Source organism: Cucumis sativus, chromosome 7, assembly GCF_000004075.3.
Source record: "Cucumis sativus cultivar 9930 chromosome 7, Cucumber_9930_V3, whole genome shotgun sequence".
Classification (NCBI taxonomy): Eukaryota; Viridiplantae; Streptophyta; class Magnoliopsida; order Cucurbitales; family Cucurbitaceae; genus Cucumis; species Cucumis sativus.
Window position 1 is genome coordinate 330680 of NC_026661.2, and position 15140 is coordinate 345819.

Sequence of the window (15140 nt, forward strand, 5' to 3'; positions counted from 1 at the left end):
TGATTGGGTCCCTAGTTGGTTCTTCTCTACTCTGGAGCATGTTGATGTTATTGACTATTGTTTTACTACTTCTCCTTTTTTTAAAAAAAAAAAATATCTTAAGGGGAAAATATAAACTTCACCTCATTCTTTATGTAAATTAGTTTGTCATTTATTCTATAATTATAAAAATTCCTTACTTCTTCCTTATTCTACAAAATTTGATATTTAGACTCTATTATTATTAGTATGATAGGAATTGGAAAAGATATATAGGTGTAGTGAAATAAATGACGAAGCAAATACAATAATATAGCTCTAAGTAGAGAGTAGGTAAGAAAAATCATCTTTTAGGAGAAATTTTTTTAGAAAGGTTAAAAAAAATAATATTCACCAATTGCAATCACGGTTACAAAAATAAAAAATATGGCTTTCATTTGGTCCACCGTCGCGAACTCATATTGGTTTGATCATATGCTGCCACGTCACAACTAAATCCACTCTTCCGCCGGACATTCTCCCCTTTTCACCTCAACCGACCACCCTCCAGGTACTCTCCGGCGACTACTTTTCCGGCCAATTTCACTCTTCTACTTTCCTTTTACTTCTTCCTTCCTTCCTTCCTTCCTTCCTTCCATTCATTTCTATGAAACTTCCCTCCATTTCGCTTCTTCTCTTCTAATTCCAGGTCTCCCTTTTGATGGCCAAACCCAAGGCTCCCAGGCAAACCCTAGATTCTTACACTGTCAAGCGCATCAACAAAACCATTAAAGGTATTGCAATCAATCCCTCTCTTTCCTCTTCCTTTTTTCTTGAAATCCTTCCATTTTTCATCCATTTCTCATCTTTTGGATTTTTTCGGCCTTTTGTTCTCCTTAGCCGGCGATTGCGTGCTTATGAGGCCCTCTGAACCTTCGAAGCCGTCTTATGTTGCTAAGATTGAAAAGATTGAAGCTGATTCTCGTGGGGCCAATGTGAAGGTCCATGTTCGCTGGTATTACCGGCCGGAGGAATCAATTGGTGGTCGGAGACAGTTTCATGGCTCGAAGGAGCTCTTTCTTTCCGACCATTTTGACGTTCAAAGCGCCGATACCATCGAGGGAAAGTGTACGGTCCATACGTTTAAGAATTATACCAAGCTTGATGCTGTTGGAAATGATGATTATTTTTGCCGTTTCGACTATAATTCCACTACTGGAGCTTTCAATCCCGATCGAGTAGCTGTGTGAGTCTTTTTAGTAATTGTATTTTTTATTGCTGGGTTTGATATTCTGTTCATGTGTTTGGCATTAAGTACTTCTGAAATTTTATCAATTCTGACTTGACTTGACATGTGGATAATTTGGTTTCTACAGATTTCCATAGTGACTATTACTACTTTGGCTGCATTGTGGTTCCAGCGTTGATTTTCTTGGTTTTCTGTTCACAATTATGCAATTCATGAATTGAAGTACCAAAATCTCTTTGATTTGGTGTTCTTATATTGCCTTTTTAGTTTATGCATGACATTTCTTATTTAAAGATTGAATTTTGATCAGGATTCCATTATACTGTATTATGTATATTTTTATATCTCATGTTAGTTATTTAAGCTCATGAATCTCCTTTTTTGCATAGCTTAACCTGATTCTCCTGGTTCCTAATTTCACTTCATTTTTGTTGCAGGTATTGCAAGTGTGAGATGCCTTACAATCCCGATGACCTAATGGTTCAGTGTGAGAACTGCAGTGATTGGTAAGCTGGGTCTTTATGATGCTATTCATTTCATTTGCAACCTTAGCGCGTGCTTATGAAGTTATTTAGTGGTTTACGTATGTTCAAATTCAGGGCCTATTAGAAACACAATTACGGTTAAAACAAACTCACGAAAAATTAAACCACCACTGTAATATGGCTCTGTCTTGATTTTTGGTACTTTCAGCTTGTTATAGTTTTGTTTTAGTGATGAAGTAATGGAAAATAAAGTTTAGAAAGGCAATAAATAGGAGATTAACTAAAAAGAACTTTTGTCCGATGTAATGTTTCCAAAATGCTGGAATCTGGATGCGCTCTGAACTCTGAAGTGGTGAGCTTTTTATTTTCTAAGAGTCAGGAAGTGCACATAATATCTTACTTGCAGAGAAGCTAGACACTTCACATGAGAGAAAAACGTTTTCTGTGATGAAGAAGATATTAAAACCGACATAAAATATGTGGTTGGATATGTCTCTGTGCTCTTGACGGGAAACTGGTACTTCGAATTATAAAGCTGTAAGGTATCTCCTTACAAACAAGTATTATTGGATGAAAAGAAGAGCCCTAAGGCTACAACCCTTCTCACTGTGAGAGTCTAATACTAATTCCAAGCTAAAGAAAAATGAAATACCAACCTCCGCTATTATACTACCTCTTCCAACCCAAAATACCCCTCTGCTCTCACCTGGTCCCCCTCATCCCCTTTCCCACAATATTTCCATCTCACTCCCATACATAACTAATCTCACTCCCATACATAACTAACTTCCTCCCACAATTACATTCTTGCCCTTCCCCTTGTACTGATGGATGATTGGTGGTCTCACTGAAGCACCACTAATCTTTTAGTTGGAAAAAAGGCATGGTACTATAAGTTTTAATTTGAAATCAGTAATGTGTTTGAGCTCAAACAAAAGGCCTATTGAGCTTATACGCTACAAATAAGAGGGATGTATTTCATCAAAAGAAGGCATAAAACAGCCCAAGTGCTGGGGGGAGAGGGAACCCCACCCAAGAGAATGACTTATAAAGAAGGCTTCCAATCATGACACCACCCAGAAGCAGACTGAGCTTATTTATATTGAAAAAGGCTATCTAAAATTACAATGATATAGGTTTTGTTTGAATCTGATTTTAGTTAGAAACTTCAATTGGAGTCTTTTCTTTCCACAGAACTTTTTGTATTAACACCACTTTGCTGTTTTCTCAAAATTAGTATTTCTATTTCTTTCTGTTATCTCCTTTTATAGAGGCTTTTTGGCGTGCTTTTGGATGTAATTTTTGCATTTTCTTAATTAGAAGTCTCTTCTACTGGAGACGTTCTCCAAATTTCATTCTTATGTGGTTTAGAAATCATCTATATGTGGTTTCATCTAGGTAGAAAATCATATATGCACTTTTTTTTTCCCGTAAATTTGTTATCTCTAAATGGCAAGCCCTTCAACAAGGAAAAGAAAAATCCTTGGTGCCTTCAGCTCACTAGAACATTGATGTAATTCAAAGTTGGATTTGGATCCTTTCTTTTATTCAAGAATTCTAATCTACCATTCTCAATAGGAGAATGGTTATTTATAGATGTGAATGATGGTTATAGCTAATTGTTTGAGTGTAACTAATCAGTTATTGTAACTGATTAGTTTTGAAGAAAACAGAAAAAACAGCTAATAACAGAAAATAACAGAAAACAGCTAATAACAGGAAATAACAAAAAACAGCTAATAACAGGAAAATGGCTAATATCTATTTGTGTTGTTTATTATGACTGTGTATTGCATCAATCATTCTTATGGAATCTAATAGCTGGTTCAAAAGGAACAATAGAAATTTAATGACAAAGAAACCCATACAGACAAATTCATTGACAATTTTTTTTGTGCAGCCCTCAAATGGTGTAAATTATGCCTTTAATAGCTATAGACTATAAAATAATTGGAATTGTTTTTTGTGATCTTCCATGGTTTGGATCTGGGTTTTTCTCCCCCTTCCCATTTGTAAGTTTATATCATCTATGAAATAACTTATGTCCCCCCTTCCCTTTCCCTTCTCTTCTTCTAGAGGCCATGTATTCAAGTCCTCCTAAGTTCAAAACTCAATAACTAAAAAAAGATTGTCTTTTGGGTCATGCCTATATAGTTAAGTATTATATCATCAATAAAATGTCAGATGTTCAAATCTCAACTCCTACTTGTAGTTAAGATAAGATTTTTTTTCAAGAAAAGTTTTTTCTTCCAGAGCTGGTCTTTAGTGGGCAAAGCCTTCCTATAGATCATTGGAATGTGTCATAATCATAATACACAAATCTCAGTTTTTTGTTGTGTATAGTTCCAACCAATGAATAGGGTTAGTGTTCCTATAAGCTTTAGGATGAGCATTCTGGATTTTGAATTATTTGAGCAGGTTAATATGGGAAGATGAAACAAACTAGCAGTTTTTCTTTTAAATTTTTAAAGTAATTTGATCTTTTAGTGGATACTGAATTTTTTTTTTATTATTTTATTGAATAACCTGTTCACTTCTATTTCTATATATCAACATATTTCTGAAATCCTTTGATGGAATTCTTTGAGGTCCTTGTAAAAAGTCAGTATGAGGTTTTTGAAAATCTGTGGATTGTTGGGATGGAACCTCATGTCACATTTATCAAAACAAAAGTATCCTTCTGAGGATTCTGACCAATGGGAACATTTTGTCAAGGAGCGGAATTGTAAACTCTATGAAGTTGTGAAGTCTTGGGAATCATCAGGCATGAGCTTCCGGGCCAAAATGTAAGGAGCTAGTGATGCATAAAACCCCCTCAATTCCTTGGGCCAAACACCTCTTAAAGAGTTTTTGAGACGTAGAAGAAGAAAGGAGAAACCTTTCATGTCTTAGGCTCTTCAATTCCTAACGAATGACAGAGGATAAATTCTGGGACATTACATGAAATAAAATTTATTTTCAGGACATGATTACTAGTAAATCTTCTTTCAATTGATTTACCTTTGGCGTTGTTCAATTGATGTCTGCTTGAGATATTTTGTGAAACGTTGGTGTAATCTATTGCTTTATAACACAAAGTGTGGGTCTTGAAGTGGATAATATTTTTGTTTTAGGTTTCATCCTGCTTGTATAGAAATGACTACAGAAGAAGCTAAAAAGCTTGACCACTTCTACTGTGAAAGTTGTTCTTCAGAGGGTCAAAAGAAGTTGCAGAATTCACAGTCTACATCTAAAGTTGCAGAGACAAAGGTATTTGTAAAGCTGCTGAAAATATAACTGCGCTTTGTTGAATGTCAATGTTTGGATTATTTTGTTGTTGATCAAACTGCATAATCTAATTCCACATTGTGATATTTTAGACTACGCCATGTTTCATAGATCCTTAATGTAGCACTTAGCAGGTGTCATCCACGTACATTCTTCTTTTTAGGTATTTCTTCCTCATTTGGTTGGTAGCGTAGGTAGCATTGGACTTTAGTTATGGGGAAAGAAAGAGTTAACTGAGCCTGAGGAAGTCATATTGCTAAGTAGAAGCTACCATAACCACCATCAGTTGCATGATGGTCAATAGGGGTACGTTATGGCCACCTACTTAACGTTTAATATCCTATGAATTTTCTTGACAACAAATGTCTAATCAGGTAGTTGTTTCATAAGAATTATCAAAGTATACACAAGCTAGTTTGTACACTTGTTGGTATATAAGGAAAAAGGAAAAATCTGGAAGTGCGCTAATAGCTGCATACAAGTCAGATTACTTGGTTCAAGCGTTGGCATTGGTTAGTTTTTACCAAAAGCTTATATAGTGGTACTATAGTGTGATAATGTAAGGGATGAATGGGTGTTACTTTCTTGCTTTAGGATTATGGTTGTTGTCATAATGCATAATATGTTTTAATCCTATTTCAGGTGGATACGAAACGACGCCGGAGGTGACAATAGTGTAAATAAACAAAATACGGTGACTTAGAGTCGTTAAAAACCAACCAGAGCTTCTAACTTCCAAATGAGTTGGAACAAGTGCATAGATGTAGGATAATGTAAATTGTAGCTCTAGTGTGTTCAACATTGGTTGCAGCAGGTAGAGAGACTGGTTTGAAATGTATTGAAGTTATTTTATTTGAAAATGGAGCAAACCAAACCAAACCAAACCAAAAACCCCTCCTTTCTTCTATGAAGGTTGTAGATTTGTTTTATTTCCTCAAAACTCCTAAACTTTTAACTCTTTTGGAATCCATTTTCCTAATTATTCTTAGCTGATATGGTGATGTATAGGTGAAAAATATTTGTCAAGGACTGAAGGGTAGTAGGAAAGAGATCTTTATGTAATTATTTGGTTGCAAGTTGATTGGACTGACGACTCTTGTGTGTACCGTACCAACCTCTCCCTTTAGAAGTTTTAATGAAGAAAAAAAAGAGACTATTTTAACCAAGTGGCTGATGTTGGTTATTATCTTAATGTTTTATCTTTGTTTGTGATTGTGAAGAGGTTAATATAATATTTGGAGGGACAGATTAATGAAGGAAAGCTTATAGTTTGTCACACTCTCAAAACTTTCATAATTGAAATATTTTATATATTTATATGAAAAAAGGTTAAGTTAATATGTAAAACTTTGCCCCATATATCATATATTTAATGGCAAATGCAAATGTGGAAGGTGAAAACAGACATAATAGCAAATTCATTACTATGTATTCTGTAGTTTTCAATTGACTCATTATATGATAGTCTACCAACGGTACTATATTAAAATATATATATAATAATAGTACGTTGTTTTGCTTGTTATCGTACTAATGCTTCGACCACCAACAGAACTAATGCTTCGAACAAATAATAAGGGTTGCTTGAATAAGGGTTGCTTTAGTGTTAGGCTCCGTTTGTTTCATAGAAATTGTCATACGGCTTCGGATAGATAATAATTATCTTTGTTTGTTTTATAAGGTTTGAAATGTTTAAACACATTATATAATCCATGAATATTAAAGTCGACTTGACATGGATTTTTTAATGTCTTCCAAACTGATGGAATTTTTATACCTAAAATTGAATGTAGTTCGATTAATTAATTAGTTAATTATCTTGTCTATCCAAATGCAGAAATTACATTTAAATTTCATAAATTTAATATCCATACCAAATAATATATGCAATCCAAACTACTGTTTAGTAGTTTTTTTTTTTTTGGCTTCTAAAGGGTTGTGTAATTCATGTCAAATTAATCATATTAAGGTTTGAATATTGAATCTACTCAAAGTGGTCTACAGGTATGAACAAAAGTTAATTTTACCTCTTTACCCCACTACTCTATATTTATGATTGGCCTTTCTCCCTTGCACTAAACTATACTAAAGCGTTTTGGGCCCAAAACATAGTTAGTGGTTGGAATATCTGTTGGTTTAGACACAGTCCAAGCAAAACAAACAACCCATGTATAATTTTTCATGGGGTAATTGCATTGGGATTGTGCAGCACTTTTTAGGGATAATAGTTAATTGTATGACTAGCAATATTTATTAAGAATTACAAATATAATAGAACTTATTAACTTTAGATTCAATGGTTGGTAGACCTCTACGAGTATGGTCTATCAATAGACTCCTACTAATAGATTTTCAAAATTAAGTAAATTTTGTTATTTGTGTAAGAAGGTATTGAGGTTCAAAAGTTCACTCTGCCATTTTCTGTTAACAAAACAATTCAAACACAGCTGTCTCGTACAAAGGAATACGCTGGCCTTCATCACAGGACTTGTGAAATAAATGGAGGCAGAAAAGAAGGATTATGCTTTCCATTAACCTACTGCTGAATGTGAAATCCAACGAACTCATCTGATCATGAGTATTATTTCATGGTAAAACTTTTTTAAAATGGTGCTTCTCATTCAGCCCTGCAAAGAGTTCTCATTTCTGCACACTCAACGACTCGTCAACCGGGTGCCAGTGTCTGTTCAAGAACCAATGAGTATCAGCTTCAACTGCATATCCATCTTGATTCCTGCTCCAACTGAAATACGCATGAGTTCTGTTCATTATATCAAATATGGCATGCCCAAAGCTTGCTTCACGATACGCCGAGTACGCAGGTTGTGGCTCCGTCATACTGCATTACGAAAAAAATTGAGAGTTTATGGTTTATGGTATGAAGAAGCAGGAACCCATTTGTAGGAGTAGGATATAAAATGAGATATTGAAGTTACTTGGTTGCTAGGCCTTCAAGGTTTCCTCCATCACCTATTGTTATGTATACAGGTGCAGATTGATCTTTCACTGGAGTACAATGGCCATTCACGATGTTGTATGCAACATTTGAAATTCTTTCCTGCGTTTAGCATAAGATAACTGTCCCGTGTTACCAATAGCGAATGAAAATCTTGTACCATACAAAAGAACATAAAGATAGAATTTGGTTCCAAAACAAAATTCCAACTCAAAAGACTTGATCAAATTCTTTGAGTTTTTCTCATATTGATCTACAGATTATAATGAACAAACAGTGGTAGGATTGGAAGGAATGGTTAAGAGAAAGCGCTTACAGATCTTTCATAAGCATGGACATGGCCAGCAAAGACGACGTCAACTTTGTATTGTACAAACCATGACTCATACATTACTCGCATTGTTTCTCCTTCCATGTAGTGATAGTTGTAGCTGTTGTACCACGGGGAATGCATAAGAACAATTAACCATGGTGTTTCACTTCTGTTAACTTTCGGTAGCTCTGCTTCAAGCCATTCGTATTGAGGAGTGTATTTACCTAAACATATCATGAAATGAAACAAAAGTTTGTTTGAAAAACTATTTTCACACATTAAAGGTAGAAAGAAATCAAATGAAAGGTGTTCAGTCATTTGGAGAACTAACAACCAAAAACGAACCTGTTTAGTAATCATTTCGTTTTTAAATTTTAACTTTAAAATTTTAAACCTATAAACATTCCTTCCCACTTTAAATTACCAAGTTCTAAACACTAAAGAAAAAAGAAAAAAATAGTTTTAAAAAACATGTATTTGTTTTTGGAATTTGACTAAGAATTCAACTCTTTTACTTGAAATAAATGAAAACCATGATAAAAAATTGAGAGAAAATATGTGTAATTTTTCAGAAACCGAGAACCAAAATGGTTACGAAATGAATAATTCATAACAACGTTACAATGGAGCAAACCAGATTTTGCTTAAATGTAAGAATAATAAGAAAGGTTTTATAAGACATTACCTACATGATTTTATCATAAATCAAAAACAATGAAGAATCTTCTCAGAATAGTGATAAAACTAAAGGAAGCGTTTACCATAAGCTGAATATGAAGCCAAGACTATGATGTATGCTGGACCTCTCTTGATTGAGTACCAAAAAGGAGCTGTGCTCCCAGATGCTTTATAAGGGACATGATATCGGTTAGTAAATGGCTTGAAAGGCTCGGTCTCACCCTGCAAGAGAAATATGAAACATTTTGACTAAAGAATAGAAAAAACTAATCCAAGATTTGCTCCCACTTGAGCCATTTGAATACTTACAATTTCTGGGACAAAATCAATTTCATGATTTCCTGCAGTCCATATCCAAGGCTGATAGGCGATGATTCTCTCTGTGAATCTTCCCCATGTATCCCACCGTACATTGTCATGGAATGGATAGTTGTCAGCATAAGAGAGATCTCCAACAAATAGCACTGCTTTTCCTTTATGCGGGTTTCGTTCGTAGTGTGTCAGTGTTACATTTGAATCAAAACTCTGGCCAAGATCCCCTGCAGATGACATTAAAAGCAAGACAATGGACGTGCCAATTGGATAGTTAAGCCGGAATTCAACTGGAAAAACAAAAAACACGACTGTGGCATCGAAAATTAACTCACCTATGACACCAAATGTATAGGGAACGTCGGGACCGACTTCTGGAGGAGTGACAAACCAGAATGTTCTTGGAGAGTACCCAATTCCGATTTCATAGTAGTATTTGGTGTCATACTGCCAAAAGGTAAATAATATTATTTTCTGTCAGTGAATTCAGAATTTCTAAAGTTTAATTATACAAGAGAAGCCTTAACCGATAATGTGGATTGAATTGTCTATACCTTTAAGTTTTTAATGGTACAGTGATGAATGTAACCAGAAGTGTAATTATAGAACTTGTAAGTATATACTTTTCCAAAGGCCTGTTTCTTTTCCTTGCTTTTCTCACTCCAATACAATACTTCATTTGATCCTGGTTTATTTGGAGTGACCCATGAAACAATCACTGCCTTCCCTTCATGATCTCCTTGTGTGATATGAACCTTTAACATATTCAAAGCATCCAATAACCGACCAGATGGGACAAGAAAGAAAAAAAGTTAAACAGTGGTAACTCACGTGCAGTCATTAGATCTTCAAAGAAGATAAAACAAAAACAAAAAAAGAACAATAGGCAACCAAGATCGAACTTGAAATGGATTTCGATGAATTCTTGTTCATATGAGCTAAGTAATAAACATTCCTGTATAGAATATTAAGGTTGTTCGAAACAACTTTCATTAAGAAAGAAATGAAACATAGAAAAAAACCATGTTCACAAAAGGAGACATTCCTCAACAGGAAAGGACTCTAGTTATGTAAAATAATGGCTATAGAATAATTTTTCAAGGGTCTTGAGAATAGAAGCTCACAAAGAAACACATTGTAATCTATCATTTTAAGCTTTTGGATTCAATCATATCAAAATAGTACGTCCTATTTTTCAAACTGTCCAATACAAGTTTCTTTTTTACATATATATTGATAGCGACTCATTGGATATCGCGATAATATTCAAGTCCATAGGAGAAAGAAGAAATACTAAATATAATACACTACAAGAAGAAAGAATGATGAAGAAAGAAGAAATGGAAAATTTAAGGAGAAAAAGACCTGCTGGGGAGCATTAAAACCAGGAGGAACAGCAAAAACATCACTGTCAAGAGGCATATCCACAGTTTTCTCAACCTTCCTCATAAACTGTCCTGTTTTACCTCCATAACACACCTCCACTCCATTCAAAACCATAACCAAAACAGCAATAACTACAACAAAAGAAGAACAAGAAAACCCCGCAACGCTCATCTTCTCCTCTATTCTCATGGCGATTCCCAAATCTAAATCTGAAACTTGAATCCCCTCCCTCCCTATTTATAACCCACAAATCCAATTAAAATATATCCTCAAAATAACACAACAAAAGTTTAAAAAATCTCCAAAGATAAGTCAATGGTGATGGTGAATCGTACCCCACATCTAAGTCCACTGTCAGAGCGCTTGATCCGATTACTGAGAGTTCCCATTTGAAAAACTGGAGAGACCCATTATGGCATATTCCCATTTGACTTCTTGGGTGCCCTTTGATTCCATGAAATTTGATCAGAGAAAACTCCATTTCTTCTCATTTCCATATTATTATTTTTTCCATCTCGGCGTCTTTTTCATCTTACTTCATCTTGGAGGTCCCATCGGTTGTATAAATGAATTTGGATAACGACATGCTTATAAAATTATCTGATAATTCTAAGTTTGATTTTAATATGCACTTTAATTTAACTTTTTGGATTGACAGCAACGTACCATTTGTTTACAAATGTCCTGATATCATGACGAGATTCTACATTATAGTTTATTGAAGATTGAAATATAAGATTTATTTGAAATTTGTTCACACGTCTTTTAGTAAACCTTAAATTTGTTATTGAACTTAATTCTTTTTTAAATTGAATACATTTTTTAAATTTTTACTAAAAATACTAATGAAAAATGAAAAAAAAAATCTATAATAAATTAGCATATGAACTAGATTTAAAAGTTATTGAAAGTCTAACAAATAAAATTTGAAATTTGAAAATATTAATTGAAAAAACAAGAAGAATCAAAATACCATTTTAATATTTTATTTATTTCATTTTTTATAAGTTCAAATTTTATTTTATCATTTTAGTCCTACACCTTTCAAAGCATCAATTGAGAATATTCCATATAAATGTTGATCTCACATATGTTTAGCCTAACCCTATAAGTAAACAAAGGCTGAGGCTAATGAATAGAGAATGGTAATCTTGAAGCCTTTTGTTGATTTATGTCTAACTAATTGGAAGCTTTTCATTCCTATCCCCAAATGTTTTCGAGATCGTTTTGTAGAGATTTTATTGTCTCGCCAATTTTCACAAATAATTGTCCATTTAGCTTTTACAAAAGGTCAATTAACACAGTGTGTTCTTATTATAGTGGTCACGAATAATTGTCCTAATACTCATCTTGTCATTGATCATTAATCATTGAAATTAAAGTTCACCTTCCAAAGCTCGTGAAGAGAATGAGAACTAATGTCGATGTTCTAGAGTGAATACTAATGAATTATTTATCAACGACTTAAACGAGAAGGTGATTCAATTCGAACAAATGGAATCTAGCTATCAAACTATTAGGGTTTGTAATTTTTGTATTGAAAGTTTACTGCATCATAATAATGACGGAAAATATATTGAATGCAAGCTTTCCTTTTGTGTGTGTAACTAAATACAAACACAAAAGGTGTAGCAAAGCAGTGATGGAAGAAAATATATATCCAAAAGAGTAGTTTACAACAAACTTTAATTGAATAGAAAAAACAAAAGTATATACTAACATTTGCGTCTAATTAGGGACTAATCAATCCCTAAGTTTATGGCCAAATGAATAAATAAACGTTATTCTCGTTAAAGAACGATTGCCACGTTTAATAACGAACTAACTGAAAATGGTGGGAAACACGCCGCCACATGTCCTTGTTTCGTTGGTGGATGATATCACCTGATGTAATTTTCTTTTGAATCTACGGTCCTAAATCGCCGTTCTTCGAAATACCTGAGCTTTGAAATTGTCCTTTAAAATCCACCGGTAGAGCCACCGTGAAACCTCCCGGTAATCTTTTTTTTTTTTTTAACTTTTGTTAAGTAATGGATCGGAATTTCTTCTTATTCGCTGTGATCACCGCCGTCACCGCCACCCTCTGCTCATCGGAACCTTTAGTTTCACAGCATTCTGTTGAACATGACGGTGATCCGTTGATTCGTCAAGTTGTTGAAAACGACGGCGATTTCAATCATCACGCTCTTGGAGCAGAGCACCATTTTTCGCTCTTCAAGCGAAGGTTCGGGAAATCATACGCCACTGAGGAAGAACACGATCGTAGGTTCAAGATCTTCAAGGCTAATATGCGACGAGCAGAACGCCATCAATCATTTGATCCCTCTGCCATTCATGGCGTCACTCAGTTTTCCGATTTGACACCTTTTGAATTTCGGAAGGCATTCCTAGGACTCCGAGGTCATCGCCTCCGGCTTCCTGTTGATACGAACGCGGCTCCGATTCTTCCTACCGAGAATCTTCCGATTGATTTTGATTGGAGACAACACGGTGGTGTAACTCGTGTGAAAAATCAGGTATTGTGCTAGCTAGCTGCAGAAATTTTAAATTAATTCTTCTCTTTAATTAATTGCAATCTTTCAAGTTTTGGGTGTGTGTTTTGATTCTTGTTCATGATCGGTATGCACATGATCTATACTGGAATAGGGATCTTGCGGTTCCTGCTGGAGTTTTAGTACAACCGGTGCCCTTGAAGGTGCCAACTTCCTTGCTACAGGGGAACTTGTTAGCTTAAGCGAACAGCAGCTCGTAGATTGTGATCACGAGGTTTCATTTCTCCTCTCTTCTTTTCTTTTCTTTTTTTTTTTTTTTAATTATTTCAAGTGAAACTAAAGGCCTGTTTGAATTCACTTCAATTTGTTTTTCAAAGTCGAACCAAACATACTTTTTAACCAATTCTGCAGTGTGATCCAGAGGAAGAAGATGCATGTGACTCAGGTTGCAATGGAGGTCTAATGAACAGTGCATTTGAATACACATTAAAAGCTGGAGGTTTAATGAAGGAACAAGATTATCCCTACGCCGGAATTGATCGTAATACATGCAACTTTGATAAATCCAAGATTGCTGCCTCTATTGCCAGTTTCAGTGTTGTTAATTCAATTGATGAAGATCAAATTGCTGCCAATCTAGTCAAAAATGGCCCACTTGCAAGTAACTATAAAATATTTCACATCCCCTATTCATTATTATTCTATTCTAATACAAATTTGATCTCTTTGTTACAAAATTATCTTCAATGCATGCAGTTGCTATCAATGCTGTGTTTATGCAAACATATATAGGCGGAGTTTCTTGTCCATTCATATGTTCAAAGAGACTGGATCATGGAGTTTTGTTGGTGGGTTATGGCTCAGCTGGCTATGCTCCTATTAGAATGAGAGATAAAGATTATTGGATTATAAAAAATTCATGGGGCGAAAGCTGGGGAGAAAATGGATATTATAAGATCTGTAGAGGAAGGAATATTTGTGGAGTTGATTCTTTGGTATCAACTGTTGCTGCTGTTCATATTCATCATCATTCTTCTTCCATTGCATCAGCAAGAGCACAGTAGAAGATATGATTTTCTTTTCCTTTAATCGTTTGTTTGTAGTTGTTGATTGAAAAGGCCTTCAGCTAATTAATTCTTATTTGTGTTAAAGGCATGCAAATGCATACATACATGTTTTGTTATAAATAAACTCAAAGAAATAGAGAAAAAAACAATTGTTTTTTTTTCTTTAATCTTTTTTTTTTTATTTGTTGCTTTTCTTTTGTTAATCTTTTTTTATTTGTTGCTTTTCTTTGGTTAGTACAAGTTATTCACAAAAATCAGAACTTATTTTATGTTAAATGAGATAAGAAAAACACTTTTCTAACAAGTTTGAAAGTGATTTTGAAATTGTTAAAATCACTTTTGTCATGTTTAAAATTACGAATCACTCAAAATTTTATTCATATTTAATTTTATATTTTCAGGTACTTTTAAAAGTGACAAAAGCAGCTAACTCGGTTGTTTATACATAGACGATGGATTGATTTCTTGTTCGACTGCTCGTTCTTTTATAACCTTAATTGTGGACACATAGTTTTCAACATTCAAAGCAAGGCAAAAATAAACAAAAATACACTACGTACATACAATTTAACTTTCATACTAGAGTCAAAATTCATTAATCAAATTAAACATTCCTTGAGAATACATCAATCCAAGATTAATCAAATTAACATTCCTTGAGAATACATCAATCGAAGATTAATCAAATTAAACATTCCTTGAGAATACATCAATCGAAGATTAATCAAATTAAACATTCCTTGAGAATACATCAATCGAAGATTACTAGCATGTGAAAATCGACTGTAGGTTATGAATCCAAAAATATAAAGTATATAAACAAATAAGCCACGTTTAGATAATTGAAGTGAAATTGAAGTATTCAAGGTTACGAATTCGAACGTTTTGGTATGTACTATAAAAATGATATAGTATTCATTAAATGAGTTTTAAAATTAATTGACATTTATTAAATCTAAATTATACATTTATATTTA

At 34.0% G+C, this 15140-nt stretch overlaps 3 protein-coding genes across 6 annotated transcripts; 2 read left to right on the forward strand and 1 right to left on the reverse strand.

The window, feature by feature from the left end:
- Nucleotides 1–334: 334 nt before the first annotated feature.
- LOC101211114 (chromatin remodeling protein SHL) lies at nt 335–6125 on the forward strand. 2 transcript variants are annotated; one of them, XM_011660246.2, is made up of 6 exons: nt 335–529; nt 668–752; nt 859–1204; nt 1645–1713; nt 4806–4941; nt 5602–6125. In XM_011660246.2, exons 2-6 carry the CDS (start codon nt 680–682, stop codon nt 5626–5628), a joined length of 651 nt encoding a protein of 216 aa, XP_011658548.1. In that variant the 5' UTR covers nt 335–529; nt 668–679; the 3' UTR covers nt 5629–6125. The 2 variants fall into 2 exon arrangements, with proteins under 2 accessions (XP_011658548.1, XP_031745187.1); XM_031889327.1 differs by having other exon boundaries at nt 336–752.
- Nucleotides 6126–7306: 1181 nt separating this feature from the next.
- LOC101211612 (purple acid phosphatase 2) lies at nt 7307–11137 on the reverse strand. 3 transcript variants are annotated; one of them, XM_031888698.1, is made up of 9 exons: nt 10940–11132; nt 10584–10813; nt 9773–9973; nt 9554–9665; nt 9216–9445; nt 8990–9128; nt 8232–8452; nt 7896–8017; nt 7307–7798 (listed from the first exon to the last, which is right to left on the reverse strand). In XM_031888698.1, the coding sequence occupies exons 1-9, from the start codon at nt 10944–10946 to the stop codon at nt 7600–7602; spliced, it is 1461 nt and encodes a 486-aa protein (XP_031744558.1). In that variant the 5' UTR covers nt 10947–11132; the 3' UTR covers nt 7307–7599. The 3 variants fall into 3 exon arrangements, with proteins under 3 accessions (XP_031744558.1, XP_004148530.2, XP_031744559.1); XM_004148482.3 differs by having other exon boundaries at nt 10584–10837; XM_031888699.1 differs by lacking the exon at nt 10584–10813 and having other exon boundaries at nt 10940–11137.
- Nucleotides 11138–12486: 1349 nt separating this feature from the next.
- On the forward strand, nt 12487–14328 carry LOC101217613 (cysteine protease RD19A). The gene is made up of 4 exons (XM_004148506.3): nt 12487–13120; nt 13251–13370; nt 13508–13757; nt 13853–14328. Exons 1-4 carry the CDS (start codon nt 12635–12637, stop codon nt 14158–14160), a joined length of 1164 nt encoding a protein of 387 aa, XP_004148554.2. The 5' UTR covers nt 12487–12634; the 3' UTR covers nt 14161–14328.
- Nucleotides 14329–15140: the final 812 nt, after the last annotated feature.